This window comes from Bufo bufo, chromosome 4, assembly GCF_905171765.1.
Source record: "Bufo bufo chromosome 4, aBufBuf1.1, whole genome shotgun sequence".
Lineage (NCBI taxonomy): Eukaryota > Metazoa > Chordata > Amphibia > Anura > Bufonidae > Bufo > Bufo bufo.
In genome coordinates, this window is record NC_053392.1 from 233,749,601 (window position 1) to 233,774,517 (window position 24,917).

The 24,917-nt window shown below is 39.4% G+C and overlaps 1 protein-coding gene across 2 annotated transcripts in view; it reads right to left on the bottom strand.

Annotated features, from left to right (window-relative positions):
* The window catches only part of LOC120997979 (interleukin 1 receptor accessory protein), a 281,900-nt gene that overhangs the window by 103,022 nt on the left and 153,961 nt on the right, over nt 1–24,917 (bottom strand). For both annotated transcript variants that reach the window (XM_040428369.1, XM_040428368.1), the window contains one exon: nt 13,075–13,139. In XM_040428369.1, coding sequence (XP_040284303.1) covers nt 13,075–13,138 — 64 coding nt within the window. In that variant the 5' untranslated portion in view covers nt 13,139. The remainder of the gene's footprint in view (nt 1–13,074; nt 13,140–24,917) is intronic.

Here is a 24,917-nt window from a genome sequence, read left to right on the forward strand (position 1 = left end):
ACTGGGAACTTAAAGTGGTCCTGGAAAAAAATAATAAAAGTGGCCCTATTTTGCAGTCGGGTCCAAATTGATGGAAGGCAGGTCCAGCAATACCATATTGTGGTACATTATACCACCCCAACAGAGCCAAATACCACAGTCCATCACAAAATACTGCCAACAGCACAAAATACATCCCCAGAAACTTCCACTAGCCAGCTGTGAGGAGGTCCCAGGAGGAAGTTTCCCTGTAAAGTCTATGGCCAATCCGCTGCTGTTTTCATGATAAATAAATCAAACCAACTAGCATTAGCTAGATATGTATAGATAGAGATTGTGAAGACCGTTCACCACTCCTAACATGCCTGTTTTAATACCTTCATGCATTCGCCATGTAATAACAATTCTGGAGCAGCTATTCTTATGGCTCTATGTTGTGTCATTCTTTTATTATTCCTTCTAGAAGTTATAAATGAATTGCTAGCAGTCTGCAATCATTTAGGCATAATTATGCATAGTAAAATTTCGTGACATGTTACAACAATTCTGACTTCGGATTTGTAATCCCCACACTCAAAGTAGTATAGGACAAATGTTTTTTGCCCAGTTACAGAGCAAAATTTTTTTTGTTGTTGCGTGGTGTAATGAGTATATACCGTAGGAGGTCAGAGATCAGAGATAAGGAGCCTGTCAGCTCCTGGTCTGACGGAAAAGACAGAAACTCCAAAGGGTGCTACTAGATGCAATTCATTAATTATATGAACAGACGCGTTTTGGGGCCCCTGTCCCCTTACTCAGTAACATATATTTGAGTCATGCAGTATGAATCTGAGTTTCAACACAACACACATCGGGTACTGGGTAAGCCATCTGTTCCTCAGCACTTATGTGCAGTAACAGTGAAAGGCGTCACAGACCTGCATCACTGAGTACAGTGTAGGGCTGGGCGATATGGCCTAAAATCTATATCGCGGTATAATTTGAAGCATGTGCGATATAACGATATATTATTTTCTTCTGTATGTATACAAATTACATGGCCATCATCATCCATGTCCCCTAGCCAGAGCCATCAGTCCCATGCCTTTGCCAATTTGCCACCATCATTATGTCCCACAGCCAGCACCATCAGCCCCATGCCATTGCCATATCATCCATGTCCCCCAGTCAGGGCCTTCAGCCCCATGCCATTGCCATCATCCATGTCCCCCAGCCAGCACCATCAGCCCCATGTCATTGCCATCATCATCCATGTGCCTCAGCCAGCGCCATCAGCCCCATGCCATTGTTGCCACCATCATCATATCCCACAGCCAGCGCCATCAGCCCCATGCCATTGCCATATCATCCATGTCCCCCCGCCAGCACCATCAGCCCCATGCCATTCCCACCATCATCATGTCCCCAGCCAGCGCCATCAGCCCATACCATTGCCACCATCATCATGTCCCCCAGCCAGTGCCATCAGCCCCATGCCATTGCCAGTTGCCACCATCATCATGTCCCCCAGCCAGCGCCATCAGCCCAATGCCACAGCCATCCAATGCTAATACTGATATCAGTTGTTCATGAAACTTTAAAGGGGTTATCGCACGATAAATATTCTATATTTTTCAAACCAGCACCCGGATCTGAATACTTTTGTAATTGCATGTAATTAAAACTTTTATATAGCCGCCAAGTTATTCACTGAAATCCATCTGTACAGCACCACCTTCTGTTTGCTCTTTTTCAAAAAAAAAATTATTCAGCTCACCGAGATGGAAGCACTTGCTTCTTACCATCCTTCTACTGCCACGAGCTGCAGCAGAAAGGGCTCACCACCTAAGAAAAGACCCCCCCCACCACCACCCCGGGCTTTCAGCTTGAAATAAATCTAGCAGAGTAATTGCAGCAATGAATGGGGAGATCTCTGGATCCATGCAAGGGACAGTTTGTTAGAGACTGTCATGTACTATATGATCTCTGATTCTCTAGCAATTGCTAGTTGGTTTGGTTCATTTATACTGAAAATGAGGCACATGGATTTTAATGTGTTATTTTATTTGATATTTTATGGTATTATAAGGGGCTGTCATTGTCTAGGAGATATAATACATGTACGTCTCATAGGGTGTGGTTGATGCCTAGAAAGCCTACATTTGGATCATTTAGCAGATTACAGAGAGAACTGCATTCAGTCTGCGCTAGTAAAACTGCACTGCTGGTTACTATATACGCTATACCGCACATCCAATAACTTATTTCTCAGCAATCATAAGCACCTAGACGGCAACGTGCCAGCACCTTGACCTAATTTCCAGCAATCACCTAGTGCTTGACCATCTGTTGTCAATGAGCTGCCACATTACCTTCAAGAATCCTTTATACGAGCAGGTTTCTTTTGAGCACAATCTAGGAGAATGTATTGAATGCACCATATCAGACAACTGTGCTGCAGAATAGGAGAGCCTTACTTTCCAGAAGAAAGAGGGTTAAATGAGCAGAATTTGCATTGCTGTAGCATCTAAGAGATGACAAATCTCTCACACTGGAGCACGGTGTGCAGCAACAAAGGTAATACTGTTTATAAAATTTTGAAGTAATGAATTATTTATGGTGAAAAACTATTTGATGGAATTCAGCTTTAAAAGGGAAATGGAACATTGTGTAGGTGAATATCTCAAAGATCATCCAACCGGGAACCTTCCCCCTTATTATATTACAGCCATAAAGATAGTGAAAACGTTAAACAACTTCCTGCTTCCCTATAAACAAATTAATAGACGTCATCCCATGACTAATGCAGAAAATAAAAATCAGACACCTTGAGGGTCCATTCACATGTCCGTAGTGTATTGCGGATCCGCAATACACCAGAACGGCACCCCCATAGAACTGCCTATTCTTGACCGCTATTGCGGACAAGAATAGGGCATGTTCTATTTTTTTCCCGAGCCGCGGACTGGAAGTTCATGGCCGCACTCCGGAAATGTGGATGCGGACAGCACACTGTGTGCTGTCCGCATCCATTCCTGCCCGATAGAGAATGAATGGGTCCGCACCCGTTCTGGATAATTGCGGAACGGGTGCGGACACATTCTACGGATGTCTGAATGGAGCCTTACTCTGAGAAAAGAGGCACAAATTAAAAGGAAAATATATGGTTTCCAATTGTAGTTATTCATTATGAAATATACTTTTCAAGTATCTAAGTATGTTTGAGAGGTCTTTTAACAGCAGAAGCTCCTGTTTGTCCATGACTATACCGGTATTATGGGTAGTGCGGTGGAACCACTGCACCAACCAACTGGTTTGACTTAAGGCTAGTCCTAAAAATGTTAACCTGCTATACAGGAGCAGACAAACAACACATCTACACAGGGTACTAGCAAGCTAGACAACCTAAAGTTTAGGCGCATGCGCGAAATTACAGCGCACCATCGACGATGAGGGGAGTGAATAATTAGCAGTGGGAGGCGCTGGGCTACGAGATCAGGGGCGCGTCTGGGCACAAACAGCTGGAGGGACAGCCCCTTGGGCACGTTAGGAAGGTAATTAGCATATAAATAAAACCAATTTTTATAAAAAATGAATGGACAGGTGGGGATAAAACTAGTATATTTTTAATTAGATAATGGAGACTGATAGGATGATATGAACAGCTCTATATCGAAAATCTTGCTGATAGAATCCCTTTAAGGATGATTACGGTATCTGCTATTTATTTTCCTCAGCTCTTGCTCCTTAGCTGTTCTTTAAAAAAAAAAAATTTCATGCACAGTGTACACCGCAAAAATAAAAAAAAATAAAAAATTGATTAAAAACATGCAATTTTTAATCGGCTTGCTGCATCCCCCCCCCCAAAAAAAATACAAATAAAATAAAATGAATTGAATAACCATGATCAAGCCCTCATTCAGTTTTCTGGACGGAACTTTGGTTTTGATTAAGGCTGTCATAAAACGGCGGTGCAAAGAACATTTCGATTTTTTCAAAAGTAGTAAAACAAAATGAAAACTGTACAAATCTGGTATCACCGTAATTGTATTGACCTGCAGGATAAAGATGTCAGGTCATTTTTAACGCACAATGAACGCAGTAATATCAACACCCCAAAAAACTGAAATTACAGATTTTTTACATTACTCGATAATTGATCACTTTCACTTGATTTCACGATTTTTCAATAATCTACTCATGTAGAGCACAGAGAGCAGAATTTCCCTACAGCAAGAGCAGAATGCTTATAAATGGAGATGAGCGAAGTCCTCAAAACTTTGATTTGGCTGCTTCGCCAAATTTCACTAAGAAATTCGCTTTGTGACGAATTACTTTCTTACGAAGCTCATTTCTTTGTGAGTAGTCGGTGCAATGACAAAGAAAGGCGATTGGTGCCCCCCCTTCATTTAACCCCTCAGATGCCGCATTCATCGCTGATTGCGGCATCTGAGATGACCATTGAGGGCTGTTAAAAAAAATTAAATTAAATACACACCTTAACCGTTTGATCACGAAGAGTCCTCCGGGGCCATCTTGCGTGAAGATCTAGCGGAAAAATCTTGTGCGGTGCATGATGACATCATCATGCTGCCTCGGGTGGTGATGTCATACGTCCCCGTGCACAAGATTTTGCGCGGGATCTTCAATCAAGATGGTCGCAGAGGACTCTTCGTGCGCAAATGGATGACGCGAGTATGATTTATTTTTGTTTTACTGCTATTTTAGGGAAAATTTATTTGTTACCATGAAGTATGAGGAAATTCGGCTTCACGGCGAATTGCATTTTCCCTGATGTTCGGATTGAAGTCCACTTTGCTAAATATATACTGAAATGAACCTTAGCCAGGGGGAGGCTGGAGGATCGCTTTAATAACACTGCGCAATTTCTTACAATAATTACTTTCCAATTATATATAGAGCTAAAAAATTCACTAAGTTGTACAGGCCATGAACAAGTGGGTCACTAGTCTAATAATTCTGCTATTTAAAGCATATTCAGTGTAGAGCCTAATTAAATGTAAGTCGAGTAACCTTAGTAGGTTTTTAAAAAAATAAACGTTCTTCGTAACCGGCTCTTTTCAAACTTACAAAACCGCCGCCAGCGATCCTGGCATGTCTGTGTTAGTAATTACTTTCATTCCCAATGTAATAACGATTATCTAGCATCTTTTCTTACAAGTCCATCTTGTTCTGTTCCTCAGTTATTGCTACTAGAATTGCATTAATGACTCTGCAGCTGAATGTTACCAGTTGGGGGGTGTCCTTGTACAGTCTCACACTGGCAGCAATGATTGGACAGTGTCAGACTGTGCAGGAACACCCCCTTACCAGTAACACCCAGTTGCAGATTTATTAATAAACTTTTAGGCCTCTTCCACGGGAGCGCGAGAATTACAGAATGTTCTATATTCTCCATTTTTCACGCAGTCGTGGCCTCATAGAAGTAAATGGGGCTTCAGTGAAAAATGCATTGCATAAGTATATAATTCGGATACAATGCGTTTTTCACTGATGGTTGCTATGAGATTGTTCTGCCTCCAGCAGAGAGAGATTCATTTCAGTTCACATCTATTTCATTTCTAATTTATTCTGCTGCAATTTCTGTATTCCTGTAGTTATTACCGTATTTTTCGCCCATAAGACGCAGGAGGAAAATAAGAAAAAAAATATTTTGAACCAAAAGGGGTGTTTTTGGTGGGCTTTGAACTAATGGTGGCCTGTAAATGACACTATTATGGGAGATCTGTGGATGACGCACTGTTATGGGGGTCTGTGGCTGACACTATTATGGGGGATCTGTGGCTGAAACCCTTATGGGGGTCTGTGGCTGACACCCTTATGGGGGTCTGTGGCTGACACCCTTATGGGGGTCTGTGGCTGACACCCTTATGGGGGTCTGTGGATGGCACTGTTATGGGGGCATCTGTGGATGGCACTGTTATGGGAAGATCTGTGGATGGCATGACACTGCTATGGGGGGGAATCTGTGGATGACAGATAAATAGCATCCTATGCTATGTGTCATCCACAGATCCCCCCATAACAGTGTCCCTGTGTATTGTGAATGACCCCCAATACAGGGGGTGGGGGCTGGCATCTACAGTATTTTTGTAATGGCAGCAGGGACCAGTGCAGTCATTGTATTCTATTGCACCGGGCCCCGCTCACTGTACTAATCGTATCTAACTGCAGGCAATGTTTAACTATAGAATATCTTCAATCCTGCAGCCTGTACTTACGACCATAGCAGGCAGGAGGCTAGGCGGGCACTGGCAGCGTAACTCACTACGTCACGCGCCCGCGCCGCCTGCTTCAGTCATAAAGTGGGCGGAGCAGGCGCGTGACGTAGTGAGTTACGCTGCCAGTGCCCGCCCAGCCTCCTGCCTGCTACGGACGTAAGTACAGGCTGCTGGATTGAAGATATTCTATAGTTAAACATTGCCTGCAGTTAGATATAATAGTACAGTGAGCGGAGCCCGGTGCAATAGAATACAGTAACTGCACCAGCCCCACTGCCATTACAAAACAAAATGCTAGCCCCTCCTCGCTAATACACCTTCGACCGCGCTGTGCAACATGCGGTCGGCGGTGTATCAGTATAAAACGGAGGCATTCACCCCATAAGACGCACTGCCATTTCCCCCCCAATTTTGGGGGTGGGGAAGTGCGTCTTATAGGGCGAAAAATACAGTAGTTAACAGCACCATCTAGCGGTGGTAAAAATGTATTGCACCTTGTTTTCTTGTTAATAAAGATTATTGCTTTGTGGGAGGTGCTAGGCATTGTGGGTAGTGCAAGGCATTCTGGGAAGGAGAAGCCCCAGTCTTCAGACTACAGGACATCAGCAAAGCTGTTCCTTGCAGTTCTCCTTCTTAAACTCCACCTTCTTTGTGCAAGTATATCTGGTGAGTGACAAACAGGAGCACCCCGGCACTTTAAGCAATCAAGCAGCGGCGAGGAGAAGGGGCCGGCACTCCGAGAACACGTGGGACGCCGAGATCAGCAAGGCAAACATACACACTAAAGATACCGCGATCCATGCTTGCTCTGAATGACAGAACACCTCTGGACATATACAAGCCCCAAAATTTACTAATACTGTTGATTAAGGACTGTCCTATTATAGACATTATATTTGACAAAGGATTGCTATGCATATTTGGAACGGACTCTGAGGAGGATACAGTGTACAACCATAAAGATACAAGTACAACTGATACTGAGCCAGATATTGACACTAATTACTACCTAAAGTTACTTATACGGATTACACTGGATAACATTGTGAATTGCTACTTGTGTAATATAACAACACATACTCTATGTTTCAACAAACCTCTACTGAGTACCTGGAGTAACTAACGGCAATTATAACACAGCAGGCCGATTTGTGCCTAAACATTAGGATAGACACTGATAAACTTTTCTTTTTTTCTATGTATCCAGTAAAAGTCTTTTGTATTCAGCAGGAATTTCTTGTACTCAGCAAAAATCTCTTGTACTTAGCAAAACATTTGACTATGTGTATTGTGATGGTAATGTACTCTATCTATATCCTTATAAATTATTATTGATCACCTGGAAACACTACTGGCAATTACAACACTATAGGCAGATTCTGTGCCAAAAATAAGGATATAGACAGACAAATAGCTGGATTTATCTTTTTTATTATTATTATTTTTTACAAACACGTCTTTTATATATGTTTTTAAATAATTTTGTACATTAAGAGATATCATATATAAATAAACCCGTTTTTGAATAAAATACCTTTAGACAATTTTTTTTTTATATATAAAGCACCAGATTTAAGAGTGCCCTTCTTTCCTATATCATTTCTTCTTGCAACTGTTATTGGTAGGGTTATCCACTTTGAGGTTGCACAAAATCGCCTCCAACAGCTGTGAGTTAATGGAAGCCTTCTCACCCCAAGACCATTCAAGTGATCTAAAGGACTTGGATCTTAGCACCTACTCCCTTCGAATGCAACGGAGCCTCGGTTTTCTCTGGGATTTAAAGGCAGACACATTCACCTTCCAAATCAGCAAGGAAGAAAAGCCCTTCACACGCAGAGGAGTCCTGTCCACCATAAACAACTTATATGATCCTCTGGGATTCAAAGCGCCTGTTACCATCCAAGGTAAGATGATGTTAAGAGACTTCACCACAGAGATGTCTGATTGGGATGATCCGCTTCGCACGGAGAGAAAGGACCTGTGGACAGGTTGGAAGAAGTCTCTCAAAGCTTTGACCAGCCTTCATGTAGCAAGACCATATGCTTCCATGCCATCTACTGAAGTCAAGATGCAAAGACTATATATCTTCTGCGATGGTTCAGTCAAGGCAATTGCTGCCATAGCATACCTACAGACCATTGATGTCAAAGAACAATGCCATATAGGATTTGTCATGAGCCGGACCAAACTGGCGCCACTCCGCGAACACATGATACCCAGACTGGAGCTCTGCGCTGCTGTGCTTGCAGTGGAGTTAGCTGAACTTATAACTTCTCGAATGAACTTGGAAATCGATGAAGTCGAGTTTTACACGGAAAGCAAGGTAGTCCTATGATCTATCTGCAACAAAACCACATGCTTTTATGTCTACGTCTGCAATCGGGTGCTAAGGATCAGGAGATCCACTTGTCCTAAACAGTGGCACTACTTGCCCATACAGCATAATCCTGCAGACCACATGACTAGATACGTAGCACCGAGCCACCTTAAAGACACAGCATGGTTTACGGGTCCTGCGTTCCTGTACTGTTCAACGTCTTGTAACATCGGATCCGACACATAGGAAAGAGGTTAAGAACCTAGAGAGATGGAGTAAGAACAACAACCTCCTACTCAATACCAAGAAAACAAAGGAGCTAATTCTGGATTTTAGGAAGAAGAAACGAAATGGACACCATCCCATTAGCATTAATGGTGGAAACGTGGAGATAGTTAAAAGTTTCAGATTCTTGGGAGTTCATATTAGTCAGGACCTGTCATGGATAAAAAACACAACAGAAATTACCAAAAAAGGCCTTCAGAGGCTTTATTTTCTGAGGAGTCTGAAGAAAGCACAACTCCCAAAACAGCTGCTAGTCAATTTTTACAGGTGCACCATAGAATCTGTTATCACATACTGCATTACAGTGTGGTACTCCGGCTGCTCTTCTGAGGACAAGAAGAACCTTAAGCGCATCATCAGAATGGCTGGCAGAATCACTGGTACTCAGTTACCAACACTGGATGACATCTTCACTGCTCGCTGCAGCAACAGGGCAAAAATTATCTGCGGGGATCCAACTCACCCCGGCCACAGCCTTTTCATTCCCCTACCCTCTGTTAGGCGTCTACATGCCCGCACCACTAGGCTGAAGAACAGCTTTTACCCCAAAGCAATCAGTCTCTTAAATGCTCAGAGACTATTGCCCCTTCCTAGGATAGAAACTACCACAGACTGAAAGTGACTGCTGCATTCATGAACCCATGATGATCTCTTGTCTGCAGTGGTGTCTGAATCAGTGTGTATATATACTCATAAGCACTTCCTACTTTGCTCTTGCTATATACAGTATATGCTGTGAACTGTGAATAGTAATGCTTTCTAGTGCAATTTTTTATTTATTTTTTCTAGTGTAATGCTTTAGTTTAAATGTCAGTTCTTGTTCCTCTGTCCATGGCATCTAAGATTGCTCCGAACAACATTTCATTGTATTGTACATTGTATTACATTGTATTGTACAGTGACAATAAAGGCATCTTATCTTATCTTATTAGAATTGGTAGACCCAGAAACAGATGAAGAAATCCGACCTGAAGTATCTGCTCTACGCACAGTGACTTCGAACCACCAACTCAAATCCCATTGCTTCAACAGGTTCTCCACCTGGATGTTGCTATTTTGTGCTATAGCCTGTATAGTTCATACAGCTCAGACATTACCTGTAAGACAAAAGCCCTGCAAAGGTTGGCATCACTGTGAACATGCCTGTTCCTTGCAGTTCTCCTTCTTAAACTCCACCATCCTTGTGGAAGTATATCTGGTGAGTGAGATCTACCTTGTTTCAGGGACATTATATTATGCAGAGCTGTTTAGCTAGGTATAAGTGTCACTCAGGGAGTTATTTCTGTTAGCTAGACATGCAGTTCTATGTATAGGCAGCCATTTTGAACATTTGCTTTCTCTGTCAATGTTTTATTGTACATGCTATTCTATATGCTTTACTTACACAAGCCATTCGTATTCTTGTAGTTTTACCAATTCACAATCCTGCTGACCAATAAACAAGTTAGACTACAGAAAACAGTCCTCTTATTTGGAAGACAGGAATGGTTTAAAGTGAATGTCAGACTGCACACTGTGTGAACGTGTATGAAGACAGAACAGAGATGTTGTTTGTAAATCTTCAGGCGGTCTCTGCAGAAGTTGCGCTCCCCTGTCTTTTCTGGACTGAGTGCAGTGTCGGGTCACAATGCGCGCACTACTTCCTTACACTGTACGCGATAAGGACAGCACAGCGTGGCCCCAGGGAGGTAGAGTACAGGAAGTGCTCGCAGCTCTTCACTCCCCTCTCTTAGCACCTAATGCATACTAATGAGCGTTTCCAATTCGCTTTATAAGACACAAGGTCATTTTCCCCCACTTTGGAGGGGAAAAAATGCGTCTTATAAAGCGAAAAATACTGTTCATATTTTGAGTCAGTTGGTTTTATTTTTGGGATCAGTTAGCCCATTCTGTCCCTTATATTAAAGATCCTTTATTTGCCGGACAACTTGTTTTACCCATGCTTACATGGCACAAATGTGACCTAGGCAAATCAAATGTGGATTTTGGACTAAATTTCTGCAGCAGACATCTGCAGCTGAAACTCATTGGCTAAAGCATCAACATGGGGATTAGCCCCATCATGGTTCAATGGAGCTAATTTGCAGCTGTTCTGCCAAAAAATCTTGCAGCAACTATGAGCAAGCTATGGATTTTAGAGGCTATGTACACCTTTGCATGGTTTTTGTTTGACTTCTGTTTCAAAAATTAAGAGACTGTGCAACTCATAGCGAGACAGAAGAACCCAAGGCAAAATATACAAAGAACAGGAAAAGACATTGCACATAAAGACAGAATCAAACAACTCACACACTCCCTAGATTAATGTCAGCAAGTTTGTACAGATTATAGGAGATACCTCAAGGGCTGTATTACAGTGGTACACATATAAAGCAGAGCTCATTCATGAGAGCTAAAAAAGACAGCAGCATCCTGGACACACAGACCTTACACTCAGCATAAATTACTCGGAGGAACACACCCCCATCAGAAAAATTCTGTATAAGAAGGGGTCTGAAAATGAATGGATAAAAATTGTAGACTGAAACTTTTTAACTCAAGGTACCACCAATTTATAAAAAAAAAAAAAAAACATTTCCTAGTAACAGCCTATAAAACTAGCTGTGTGATTTTCTTTTTATCTATCTGTATTTCTGCATGAGCGACTGAGTGCAGTATAAAATACTTGTATTATCAGTGGATTGTCAGGATTTAGGTGAAGAATCCACATGTAAATGCTCAGAATCCTCAGCATTTGAACATGGCTGTACTGTGATTGTACAGTATTCCTGATTTTAACAAATGCGATTGAACAAATCTGCTCCCTTTTCACTCATATAAACCCCCCCATTTATGTACCTATAGGTGCACAGTCAATAAACTAGTGGCAAAATTAAATATATATATATATATATATATATATATACACATACACACACACACACATAGAGATACACACCTGTAGATATTTTAAAAGGTCTATTGGATCAACTGTAGTAGGAATAAAGGACCCTTTACACGGGCTGATGAATCCACGCTAATGAGCGTTGTCCTTAGTAACACTCGTTAACGATTATCTGGCGGTGTAATTGTGCCGCCAATTACCTGATGAACTAGTGAAGTTCATCAGGTAATAGATTATTCATCTACTGGTGGCAGATCGTGCTGTGAAAACAGCATCTTCTGCCAGCAAACAAATCGTTTCCATGGTTACGACCACCCTGCAATCCATCAGCAGTGGCCATGCTTGCACACTATCGAACAAATTGCTGGCCTCTCTGGTGGCTGGTACCGTGGGAGATCACATAGGCTGGTGCTTTTTCCTATAGTGCACAAGCTGCTGAATCCAGCTAGCAAAGGAGGTAATATGGACAATCACAATACGTTAGTAAGTGCCTTGTATTAACTTTCTCTACATAATAAATGCTATTTGTTGAAGAGACACAACCCCTTTTTGATATTAAAGGGGTTATCCATCTTTTATTATGGATAAGTTATCAGTAGCTGATCTCCCACCGATCAGCTGTTTGGCAATAGCCTCGGCACCAGAAGCAGACTGCTACACCAACTTTGTAGTGGACTGAGCCCATGACGGAGCAGCACTGCAGTGACGAAGCTCGGTCTTCAACAAAGTTGGCACAGCCATCTGCATCCAGCACCAGAGCTATTGCCAAACAGCTGATCAGTGGGGGATCAGCTAGTGATGGCCTGTCCTGAGGATAAGTCATCACTTAATAAAAGGTGGACAATCCTTTTAAAGAGTTCAAATTAAAGGGGTGGTCTCTGGAAGACGTTATGGAATGAAGCTTTAATACTTCCATGTGAATTCTAAAAAAGCAAAAATAAAATGACACATTAGAACAAAAAAAATTAAAATTTGTGTAAGTGAGAAATAACTTTTCAATAGGCAATATTTGATAACACCTCTCCTCCCTCCTCTTCCCTTTTGTCTACCCCTCTCTTTGATTTATTATGACTTTTTGAGTAATTTTTTTACATTTTGTCATTTTTCTTAGCTATCAACTGTCAGTCTTTTACTTGTTACCATCTTTACTAATATCTAGATAGGACAATTTATTTGTTACGTCCTTTCTTCTTTGGCCCTCGTGCTACAGGACTGCATATTATTAATCTGATATTGTAAGACCATCATAATGTTGTGTTTTGCACTCACCATGTACGTCTGCATTTGGAACCCTAAGGGTTCTTACTTGTATCTTTCGTTTCTCATTATTTCCATATATTTTTAAAGACTCAGAATGCTAAAAAATCCAGTGTTTGATTGTTACTTACCACAAGTGCAGTCCCTTGTGATTGTGAGGACAAGTAGACATATCAAAATGAAACCGATCTTCATCCTACAGAAAAAAATAATAATAATGTGAAGATTTGATAATATAGGATTTTTGTATTAATCACAATCATAATGTTCTTTAACTGCTCAGTGAAAGTACAGGGAATGCTTGCACTTCTTGGACATTGTGTGATGCTAATAAGTTTTTAGATATGTGCAAAATAGTGTAGATGAAGTCACAGCACAGTGACATAGATATACACTGTAAAATCCTAGCTTTATCTCCAGCTCGACTATTATTTCTAAAGTGAAGACTTACGAGACAAACAGAAATGAGAATCGAGTGTTCTTTTCTTATGTAAGCAATGCATAGGTCGCTCAAAGTGAATTGTCTTCCATTTTAATGATGCCTTATAAATCAACTATAAAATCCAGGCTTCCTAAACAGCCAGGCAGAATGCCTTCAATGGCTTCAGATGAAGTATAAAATAGGTTCACTGCTAACAAAAATTCTGCAAAATATGTGCAGGATTGTCAAGTATTCTTTCCATTTAGAGCACTGTAGCTCGTGAAATAAGACCCACGTTTTTTAAATGCAATTGTTTTTTCACTTTACTATTTGAGGTTATCTATGGTCTACTGCCAAGAATGTAAATCCTTCTTTGAAAATGTATCTAAAATAACTGAAGCCTAGCTTTACTCATAAGCTGAAAATTTAGGTTTGAATTCTGTGCAGTTCAAACCATTATTTCTCCTCCAGGTCATTCTCACATGGACAAGGAAGCTGCAATATCTACCATGGTTAGCAAGTCTTCTAGCAATATAACAGACATGAAGCCAACCAACCCAACTCAACTCTTCAATACTAAGGATGATTGGAGCTAAGAGGACATTAAAAACACACACACACACACACACACACACATAAAAGAATTCTGACAGGAGAACATATCTGCTAATACTAACATGCATTCATGTATGCAAATATTTCGGGACATCCTCTGAAATATAGATATAGTTGTGGTCAACAATATTGGCACCCCTGAATTTTAAGTAGATCATGTAAGATATCCCCTGAAATAAAGTGTCAATTGAAATAGCTTGGGTCTACATAAACAGATGTAGAATTTGTAAATGTAAGTGGTGTGGTATGCAATGTCATATGCTATTTGGGTAAAATGCAACGCACATTCACTTTGCAAGAGGGTGGCCATGCTATATGCGCATAGCATAGAGCACCATGACCTGATAGTCCATCAGATTAGTATCCCATTGATACATATAGGGCTGGCTTCCTCTGTATGTTTGATTGAAAAATGATAAGACACAAAACGTATAAAAACGTACAAGACATGGAAAAAAGGAGGCAAAAATTAAAGCAATACCAGGACATAATAATATAAATATTTAAAAATCAGACTTGCCTGTCCCCACCATGATAGTGCTCACATGATTTTAACTAGCCTACGAATTGTGAATGCTTAAAGGGGTTGTTCACCCCTGAGGAATTTTTCCTACAGACCCATGAAGGTAATCAGATCCACGACACTGGATTCCGGATACATCGTTGGCCCACCAGCTCTGAGGGTCCCCGTTCTCCCTGCCTGTTTGACGTGGGACACTGTTGGGCATTTTCATACGTATACAATATTATCTAATGACATTATAATCAAAATGAATGCTCATCTCATTGCCTTTAAGAATAAGATTCAGCCTGAACCAAAGTTTTGTTATGTGGCTGAAAAAGCCAAGATGAGTTCATGGCAAGTTCAGTTTATATTTAAAAAAATAATAATTGGGAACATAAATGGACATTGTATTTGAAAGTTAGTGCTAAAGATATGAGACCATCTGTAAGAAGTAAGTCAACTCCCTAAAACATGGAGGGGACAAGGTTACTTGATAAGGATTCATGTCCGTATCACACACCTGGTGTATGAGGTTCAATTTATATATTCATAATTATATATATATATATATCTGCATGGTATATTTAGTTTACAATATATGTTAATCAATAATTCATATAATGTGTTATCTATGTGTAACAATGTATCGATTTATATATATGTTATACCATGTATTTATCATTTAGAAGAAACAACTACGGAAACAACTCAGTAAGTTTAAGTTAATTGGATTTCAAAACAATAGTTATTCATGGGAGTACATAAATGAAATCTACAAGTTCCGATGCCCAGCATCAAAGCCGCTACATAAAATTTTCATCGTCAACCCATATTTCAAAAGATAAGAGAAGACAGTCAACTCCAACTAGTCCAGGATATAGGTAATTAAAAGTGTAAGGAAAAGACCTTCCTCAGTGATTTATGGTAGATAGGTCAAAAAGTTCATGTGAAAGTATTATTAGATATTTAATTTTAATGCTTAAAAAGTTGTTATATTCACCTACAGTACCGCAGTGCCATCTGGAGGCAGATGGGCAACATTATATTATTTCATTATTTGTCCTATGCCATATTAGGAGTTGAAATAACGTCATGAGGTTATTAGCATACGAATACACCCACCCTACCTGATTGGGAATCCCTAATCTAAAGGGGATGATTCTTAGATAAGGGGGGGAATAATTATTCGTGTGCGGAGAGCTATCAAGAGAAAGAGAGCGATCAAGAGAAAGAGAGAGGGAGGAGAGGAGAAGTTGAGGTCTATCAAGATGGAAGCCATAATGAGATGCGCTATGATGGACCACCCAGCTTTCCTAGGAGCAGAAGTGAGATTCCTGCTAGGACTTGGTAAGAGACACAGAAAATGATATTTCATTTTATTAAGACTAATTTGATAGTGTGGGTGAAATTATACCATCTAGATTGGCGAATAAATAAATAATTAAATAAATTGATCATCTCCATATTGAGATGTAGTCTTAGGATATTGTGAGGCTTCATTCTACCTGCAGAAGAATCTAGACTCATAATCTAGCAAAGCATTAAATGATTGCTTTTATATATATATATTGATATTGATAGAACATTCTTCGCCAAGCTAAGTGATGGATTCCCACCGGAAAGACGTCAAGTCCTTCCCATTTTAAGATCCTAGATCCCTGTTATTTGTCTTAATAGTCTTACCAAAGTTATATCCTTGGATGGATTTGCCCATGCCTGAAGCCATGTGATGTGTAGTTGGTTAGAGGGGGGCGGAATGTATTTAGCATTCTATATTGATGTCTAGGATTAGACATGCCCATCCTGATATCATGAGGTTTTCTCTGAACAGAAGTAATGTATATAACTTATGTTCATATTTTGATATCCTAACCAAATAATAGCTTGGTTATAATGTGACAAGTTATTTCCACTCACATGTATTGTTAAGCTTGTAATGCTTTATATTAACGCTATATATATTCATTTGCATGTATCATTGTGTTTATTTACTTATATATGTTTATAATTTTATAACCAATAAATCTGCATATTTTTATACCTGTGTATTATTGTATAATGCAGAACTACATTTTATCATTAACGTCATCTCACGTCAAAAAGAGCTTATTTATCTGAGGAAATAGTCGGACTCAGATGTGAATTGTATCAATTAGGTTGTCTACAATTCACCAGGTCATGATTTTAAGAAGTTATGACAAATTTTATAAATTTTATTTTTTTATGGTTAATTATTTTTATGACCATAATTAATAATTCTTAATTGAATTATTACCACCCGACATAAAATGGAGGTTCCCACCGAGATGTGATTGATGAGATGACATGTTAATGATAGATTGTCATGTATATTGTTGCTGGCATTAGAATGCTACAGCCAGATCACGTTTACAACCCTTAGAAGGGCGTGATATATACATAGTCAAAATGAATGTCCTGGTACTGAAGGGGTTAAGCCCATACCAGAACCGCAGATGAGTTGTTGCAGTAAAGTGTTATTACACGAATGCAACCAGTGCATGACATGTAAATCAACTCAGGAGTTGTTTGTCTATGCTAAACACAATTGATGTTTTTGTATCGCCAGAAATTAATAGTAAATTGTCCCAAGATAGGGAACAGATGTAGGTCTCATTAGCCTAGGCGGTACAGGGTCCGGTTCTAGTCCTTTGTTTGACTCAGGAACCTTCCTATTAATTCCTGGCCAGTTAACTCCCATAGTTGGAGATTTACCCCCATATACAGGGAGGTTGAGTTTAGTAGCTCAGGGCGTTACAGGATAATAGAGGAACTTTATACATAAAGTCTGACCCAATGTTATTGATAAATAGAATCTATAAGAGAAAAGTTTTAAACAGGTTAATTGCTATGTATGATAATGTAACCATGCTTTCTTATAGGATCCTAATGTACAATTTGCAATTGCCGCAGATATGATAATCCCCTAAGGGGGGAATTGTTTTTTTATCTCAATCTGATTAATCTTTTCAGATTTTTTTTAGTTTTATTTGTTTGTGAATAATTATTTTTTTTTAAGCAGAATACCTAGAACCTGCTAATCTGTTTTAGTAGTGAAAAGCGCAAAACTGTATTTAAATAGCTCTGTTAACTAACCCTAATTGCCTTAAAAAGTCTCCTAAGGGAGGGGTCAGTTTTTCTGCAGATGCTGTATGTCTTAACATTTTGCCCACCATCTTAAAGATGGGAGGGGTGAGGAGCACATTCCTTAAGCTAAATACATGTCAGTGAAAAGGTCAGAAGTCGCAGAGCTGCGCTGCGAGCTGATTTCTTAAGTCAGCCTAATGTAAAGGAAGAGTAAGATTCTCCCAACTTCATTGAATGTAAAATTCTTTATCTCATAAAGTGAATAAAGAGTAAAAGAAAAGTTATTTATACTTTTCTGAGATAGAAATGTCCAGTAAACGAAGCAAACAGCTTCATTAAATTAATAATTATAGCAAGTCAATAAATAATTAATGGTATTGATTACTAATCAATTTTTTCCACAGGATCATTAACATAATGTTTGTGTAGAGTTTTTATTTCAGTGCTAAAAACGCCAAGAGCTGAACTGAGATTGAAAAATCAAAAATTTGAAGATGGAGACACATCATAAATTTCATATGATTGGTGGTGGTATTGTATGACTGAAAAAAATACTGAACAGTTATACTAACCATATTGTTTGTTTATCATTTGTGACTAACTTGTCGTCACTGTATTCCATGCAGATATATGGACGCATATATATTACTCTGTTTTGAGGTAGTCTCAAAGTATTGATTGGGTTATTATCCTAAATAGGCATAACACCTAAGGCTATATTAGCCTAGCAGAGGAAGAATAGTTATATCTATTCATGGTACCCTGTAGTTTGTTTTTCTTTGAAAAAAAAAAAAAAACATAAAAGTCCTCAACTTGCTGCTGGCTAAAGTATGGCATGAGTCAAAGGCCTAAAATAGGCAGGTATATGTTTGATAAAGTTTTGCTGCGTTGTTTCTCATACTGTCTGTTGTTTTCTTAAGTTTAGATGGTGGCCCAAGATGGGATCACGTGTTGATGGAAGTACAGATGGCGGAATCCTAAAAGTCTTTGTATCCGGAACCATGAGAACCTGAGGTCAAGGCTATCCGTGACGCAAGAGACGTCCAGTCGGAGCCAACCCAGATGTATCCAAGATGTATCCAGGAGGGACAAGTGGGCAGAGCCCCAGGAGATTTGACAGCCGCTGCAAAAGTACATCACACCAGTGCAACATGACAAAGTATTAGAGATCGCAGACATGAAGATATGATGCCAAGCACCGCTCGCTAAATCGAGTTGCCAAGTTGCTGACAAGCCAGGAAGCTATTACTTCGAGGACCAAAGAAAGATCTTAACTAGAGACACGTTTCCAGAAAGTCCAGAAAATGACCGAAACGTCTTTCTCTCTACAGTGGTCATAAAAAAAGAAAAAAGAAAAGAACGAAACAATTGTATAATTTGCGTTCTATGAACCAACGCGTTTATCACTAATACAAGGAACGTAACACACTTGTAGTTAAACTAATCATAAAGTTTGTGCGTTAGACTTGTGTCGTAAAAGTACACACAAAGTTGTGATAAATTTATTCCAGGGTAAAACTTGTGTTCCCCAATCCATAATGATTTGGAGCATTTAGCCCTTTATTGCATTTCAGCCAATTCAACCTTCTAATAACGAAATTGAATATGCTGAAAAGGGGGGATTTGTTGGGCATTTTCATACGTATACAATATTATCTAATGACATTATAATCAAAATGAATGCTCATCTCATTGCCTTTAAGAATAAGATTCAGCCTGAACCAAAGTTTTGTTATGTGGCTGAAAAAGCCAAGATGAGTTCATGGCAAGTTCAGTTTATATTTAAAAAAATAATAATTGGGAACATAAATGGACATTGTATTTGAAAGTTAGTGCTAAAGATATGAGACCATCTGTAAGAAGTAAGTCAACTCCCTAAAACATGGAGGGGACAAGGTTACTTGATAAGGATTCATGTCCGTATCACACACCTGGTGTATGAGGTTCAATTTATATATTCATAATTATATATATATATATATATCTGCATGGTATATTTAGTTTACAATATATGTTAATCAATAATTCATATAATGTGTTATCTATGTGTAACAATGTATCGATTTATATATATGTTATACCATGTATTTATCATTTAGAAGAAACAACTACGGAAACAACTCAGTAAGTTTAAGTTAATTGGATTTCAAAACAATAGTTATTCATGGGAGTACATAAATGAAATCTACAATTTCCGATGCCCAGCATCAAAGCCGCTACATAAAATTTTCATCGTCAACCCATATTTCAAAAGATAAGAGAAGACAGTCAACTCCAACTAGTCCAGGATATAGGTAATTAAAAGTGTAAGGAAAAGACCTTCCTCAGTGATTTATGGTAGATAGGTCAAAAAGTTCATGTGAAAGTATTATTAGATATTTAATTTTAATGCTTAAAAAGTTGTTATATTCACCTACAGTACCGCAGTGCCATCTGGAGGCAGATGGGCAACATTATATTATTTCATTATTTGTCCTATGCCATATTAGGAGTTGAAATAACGTCATGAGGTTATTAGCATACGAATACACCCACCCTACCTGATTGGGAATCCCTAATCTAAAGGGGATGATTCTTAGATAAGGGGGGGAATAATTATTCGTGTGCGGAGAGCTATCAAGAGAAAGAGAGCGATCAAGAGAAAGAGAGAGGGAGGAGAGGAGAAGTTGAGGTCTATCAAGATGGAAGCCATAATGAGATGCGCTATGATGGACCACCCAGCTTTCCTAGGAGCAGAAGTGAGATTCCTGCTAGGACTTGGTAAGAGACACAGAAAATGATATTTCATTTTATTAAGACTAATTTGATAGTGTGGGTGAAATTATACCATCTAGATTGGCGAATAAATAAATAATTAAATAAATTGATCATCTCCATATTGAGATGTAGTCTTAGGATATTGTGAGGCTTCATTCTACCTGCAGAAGAATCTAGACTCATAATCTAGCAAAGCATTAAATGATTGCTTTTATATATATATATTGATATTGATAGAACATTCTTCGCCAAGCTAAGTGATGGATTCCCACCGGAAAGACGTCAAGTCCTTCCCATTTTAAGATCCTAGATCCCTGTTATTTGTCTTAATAGTCTTACCAAAGTTATATCCTTGGATGGATTTGCCCATGCCTGAAGCCATGTGATGTGTAGTTGGTTAGAGGGGGGCGGAATGTATTTAGCATTCTATATTGATGTCTAGGATTAGACATGCCCATCCTGATATCATGAGGTTTTCTCTGAACAGAAGTAATGTATATAACTTATGTTCATATTTTGATATCCTAACCAAATAATAGCTTGGTTATAATGTGACAAGTTATTTCCACTCACATGTATTGTTAAGCTTGTAATGCTTTATATTAACGCTATATATATTCATTTGCATGTATCATTGTGTTTATTTACTTATATATGTTTATAATTTTATAACCAATAAATCTGCATATTTTTATACCTGTGTATTATTGTATAATGCAGAACTACATTTTATCATTAACGTCATCTCACGTCAAAAAGAGCTTATTTATCTGAGGAAATAGTCGGACTCAGATGTGAATTGTATCAATTAGGTTGTCTACAATTCACCAGGTCATGATTTTAAGAAGTTATGACAAATTTTATAAATTTTATTTTTTTATGGTTAATTATTTTTATGACCATAATTAATAATTCTTAATTGAATTATTACCACCCGACAACACGTGGCAGCCAATTGCTGGCCGGAGCAGTGATGCGTTACCCAAGGGGGCACTTTCAGTTTCAGTTTTGTCTTAAAAAGCCTGACTTGTATACTGCAGATGTAGGAACATAGCAGGCAGGGAGAGGAGAGACAAACTGCGATGCCTGTCTCTGTATGTTACTGGTGTCTGTATTCAGCGTACAGCTGAAGACAAATTCTCTTTAGCAAAGCTCATCTGAGAGATTTGTGGCATATCAAAAGTCTGCATGCTGGCTCCAATTTACAGATTCCCACCTAATGAGAGAATGGGAACCCATTCTCTCCAGGTGACACTATAGAAAGTTTGCCTGTCTCCATTGTAGTTTATGCGAGATGCTAAAACAGTGTTTTACTACACCCATAAACTATAATAAAAGGTAGCCAAACATGTGAATGGCCACCACTCCATTTCATCTACTCCTTTCTGGAAACCAAACAGGGATCAAAATATATGGTGGTCCCAGAGAAGTGCTATGTCATTTTTTTCTGACACGAAGAATAGATGTGAGCAGCCCCCAGACAAATAAAAATGTCTAAGACCAGGTGGTTGCGGCCACATACAGACCACAGGTTGTCCACCCTTGTTTTAAAGGCTTTGTTAAACTAAAGTTTACAAAACTCACTAATAATGTATACTACAATAAAGAAAAACTGTTACACTTTCAAAGTAAATATATACCAGAAAAGGTCACAATATTTTAATCAGGTTTTTATTTTACATTTTTTAAACCATTACTTTTATATTTTAAGGTGACAATAAAATCTTCACACTGGCTAATAGAGCAGTTACAAAAAGCAGTTATTTCCTTATTAGCTTTAGGGCTCATTCAGACGGCCGTATGCTGTCCGCAAAAATACTGAATGCTATCCGTTTTTTTGCGGATCCGCAAAAAAAATGAAACATGTCCTATACTTGTCCGTGAAAATCAGGACATGGCCCCATTGAAGTCTATGGGTCCGCAAAAATACTGAATGCTATCCGTTTATTTGCGGATCCGTTTTTTTGCGGATCCGCAAAAAAACGGATAGCATTCAGTATTTTTGCGGACAGCATACGGCCGTCTGAATGAGCCCTTACTGTGTAGACAGGGGCATTATTATTAGGTGGGCAAGCTAACGACAACTGCTGTACGGCTGGAAGCCTAGTTAAGGCAGAATAGTAATAGATGCATGATGGAATGGTTAAACAAAAACAGAGCGTTTTGGTAATACCAATCAGCATTTGAGTTACAGACCGACAAAGTGAAGCCTATATGGGCAAGTGCAAACATCCGACCATGAGGCTACTTTCACACTTACGGCAGAGTGATCCGGCAAGCAGTTCCGTCGCCGGATCTGGCAAAACGTATGCCAACTGATGACATTTATAAGACTGGATCAGGATCCTGATCAGTCTTAAAAATGCCTGGTCAGAAAAATGCATTGAAATGACGGATCCATCTTTCCGGTGTCATCCAGCAAAACGGATCCGGCATTTATTTTTTTCACCTTTTCTTCGATCTGCGCATGCGCAGACCGGAAGGACGGATCTGGCATTCCAGTATTTTGAATGCCGGATCCGGCACTAATACATTCCTATGGAAAAAAATGCCGGATCCGGCATTCAGGCAAGTCTTCCGTTTTATGCTACGGTTTTTTTCTTTTGCCTGATCAGTCAAAATGACTGAACTGAAGACGTCCTGATGCATCCTGAACGGATTACTCTCCATTCAGAATGCATGGGGAAAAAACTGATCAGTTCTTTTCCGGTATAGAGCCCTTTTGACGGAACTCAGTGACGGAAAAGAAAAACGCTAGTGTGAAAGTACGCTAATATATGATGGAAGACCCATAAAGTTCAGGGATAGCTTTGCTACCTCTGGCAATGGAGGCCTTGAATATGTTACAGGAACATTGAGGATTATAAATGCATTTAAAATGTGTACCCCAATATACACTGCGTGCAGAATTATTAGGCAAATGAGTATTTTGACCACATCATCCTCTTTATGCATGTTGTCTTACTCCAAGCTGTATAGGCTCGAAAGCCTACTACCAATTAAGCATATTAGGTGATGTGCATCTCTGTAATGAGAAGGGGTGTGGTCTAATGACATCAACGCCCTATATTAGGTGTGCATAATTATTATTATTATCCTTTCCTTTGGCAAAATGGGTCAAAAGAAGGACTTGACAGGCTCAGAAAAGTCAAAAATAGTGAGATATCTTGCAGAGGGATGCAGCACTCTTAAAATTGCAAAGCTTCTGAAGCGTGATCATCGAACAATCAAGCGTTTCATTCAAAATAGTCAACAGGTTCGCAAGAAGCGTGTGGAAAAACCAAGGCGCAAAATAACTATCCATGAACTGAGAAAAGTCAAGCGTGCAGCTGCCAAGATGCCACTTGCCACCAGTTTGGCCATATTTCAGAGCTGCAACATCACTGGAGTGCCCAAAAGCACAAGGTGTGCAATACTCAGAGACATGGCCAAGGTAAGAAAGGCTGAAAGACGACCACCACTGAACAAGACACACAAGCTGAAACGTCAAGACTGGGCCAAGAAATATCTCAAGACTGATTTTTCTAAGGTTTTATGGACTGATGAAATGAGAGTGAGTCTTGATGGGCCAGATGGATGGGCCCGTGGCTGGATTGGTAAAGGGCAGAGAGCTCCAGTCCTACTCAGACGCCAGCAAGGTGGAGGTGGAGTACTGGTTTGGGCTGGTATCATCAAAGATGAGCTTGTGGGGCCTTTTCGGGTTGAGGATGGAGTCAAGCTCAACTCCCAGTCCTACTGCCAGTTTCTGGAAGACACCTTCTTCAAGCAGTGGTACAGGAAGAAGTCTGCATCCTTCAAGAAAAACATGATTTTCATGCAGGACAATGCTCCATCACACGCGTCCAAGTACTCCACAGCGTGGCTGGCAAGAAAGGGTATAAAAGAAGAAAATCTAATGACATGGCCTCCTTGTTCACCTGATCTGAACCCCATTGAGAACCTGTGGTCCAACATGAAATGTGAGATTTACAAGGAGGGAAAACAGTACACCTCTCTGAACAGTGTCTGGGAGGCTGTGGTTGCTGCTGCACGCAATGTTGATGGTGAACAGATCAAAACACTGACAGAATCCACGGATGGCAGGCTTTTGAGTGTCCTTGCAAAGAAAGGTGGCTATATTGGTCACTGATTTGTTTTTGTTTTGTTTTTGAATGTCAGAAATGTATATTTGTGAATGTTGAGATGTTATATTGGTTTCACTGGTAAAAATAAATAATTGAAATGGGTATATATTTGTTTTTTGTTAAGTTGCCTAATAATTATGCACAGTAATAGTCACCTGCACACACAGATATCCCCCTAAAATAGCTAAAACTAAAAACAAACTAAAAACTACTTCCAAAAATATTCAGCTTTGATATTAATGAGTTTTTTGGGTTCATTGAGAACATGGTTGTTGTTCAATAATAAAATGAATCCTCAAAAATACAACTTGCCTAATAATTCTGCACTCCCTGTACTACATATCTATGAAAATATAAAGATATATTGGAAACTAACCAGCCCCAAATAGTGTTAATTTGTGTCATTCACTTTAAAGTAGTATTTTAGTGCAGGAACCCTACAAACAA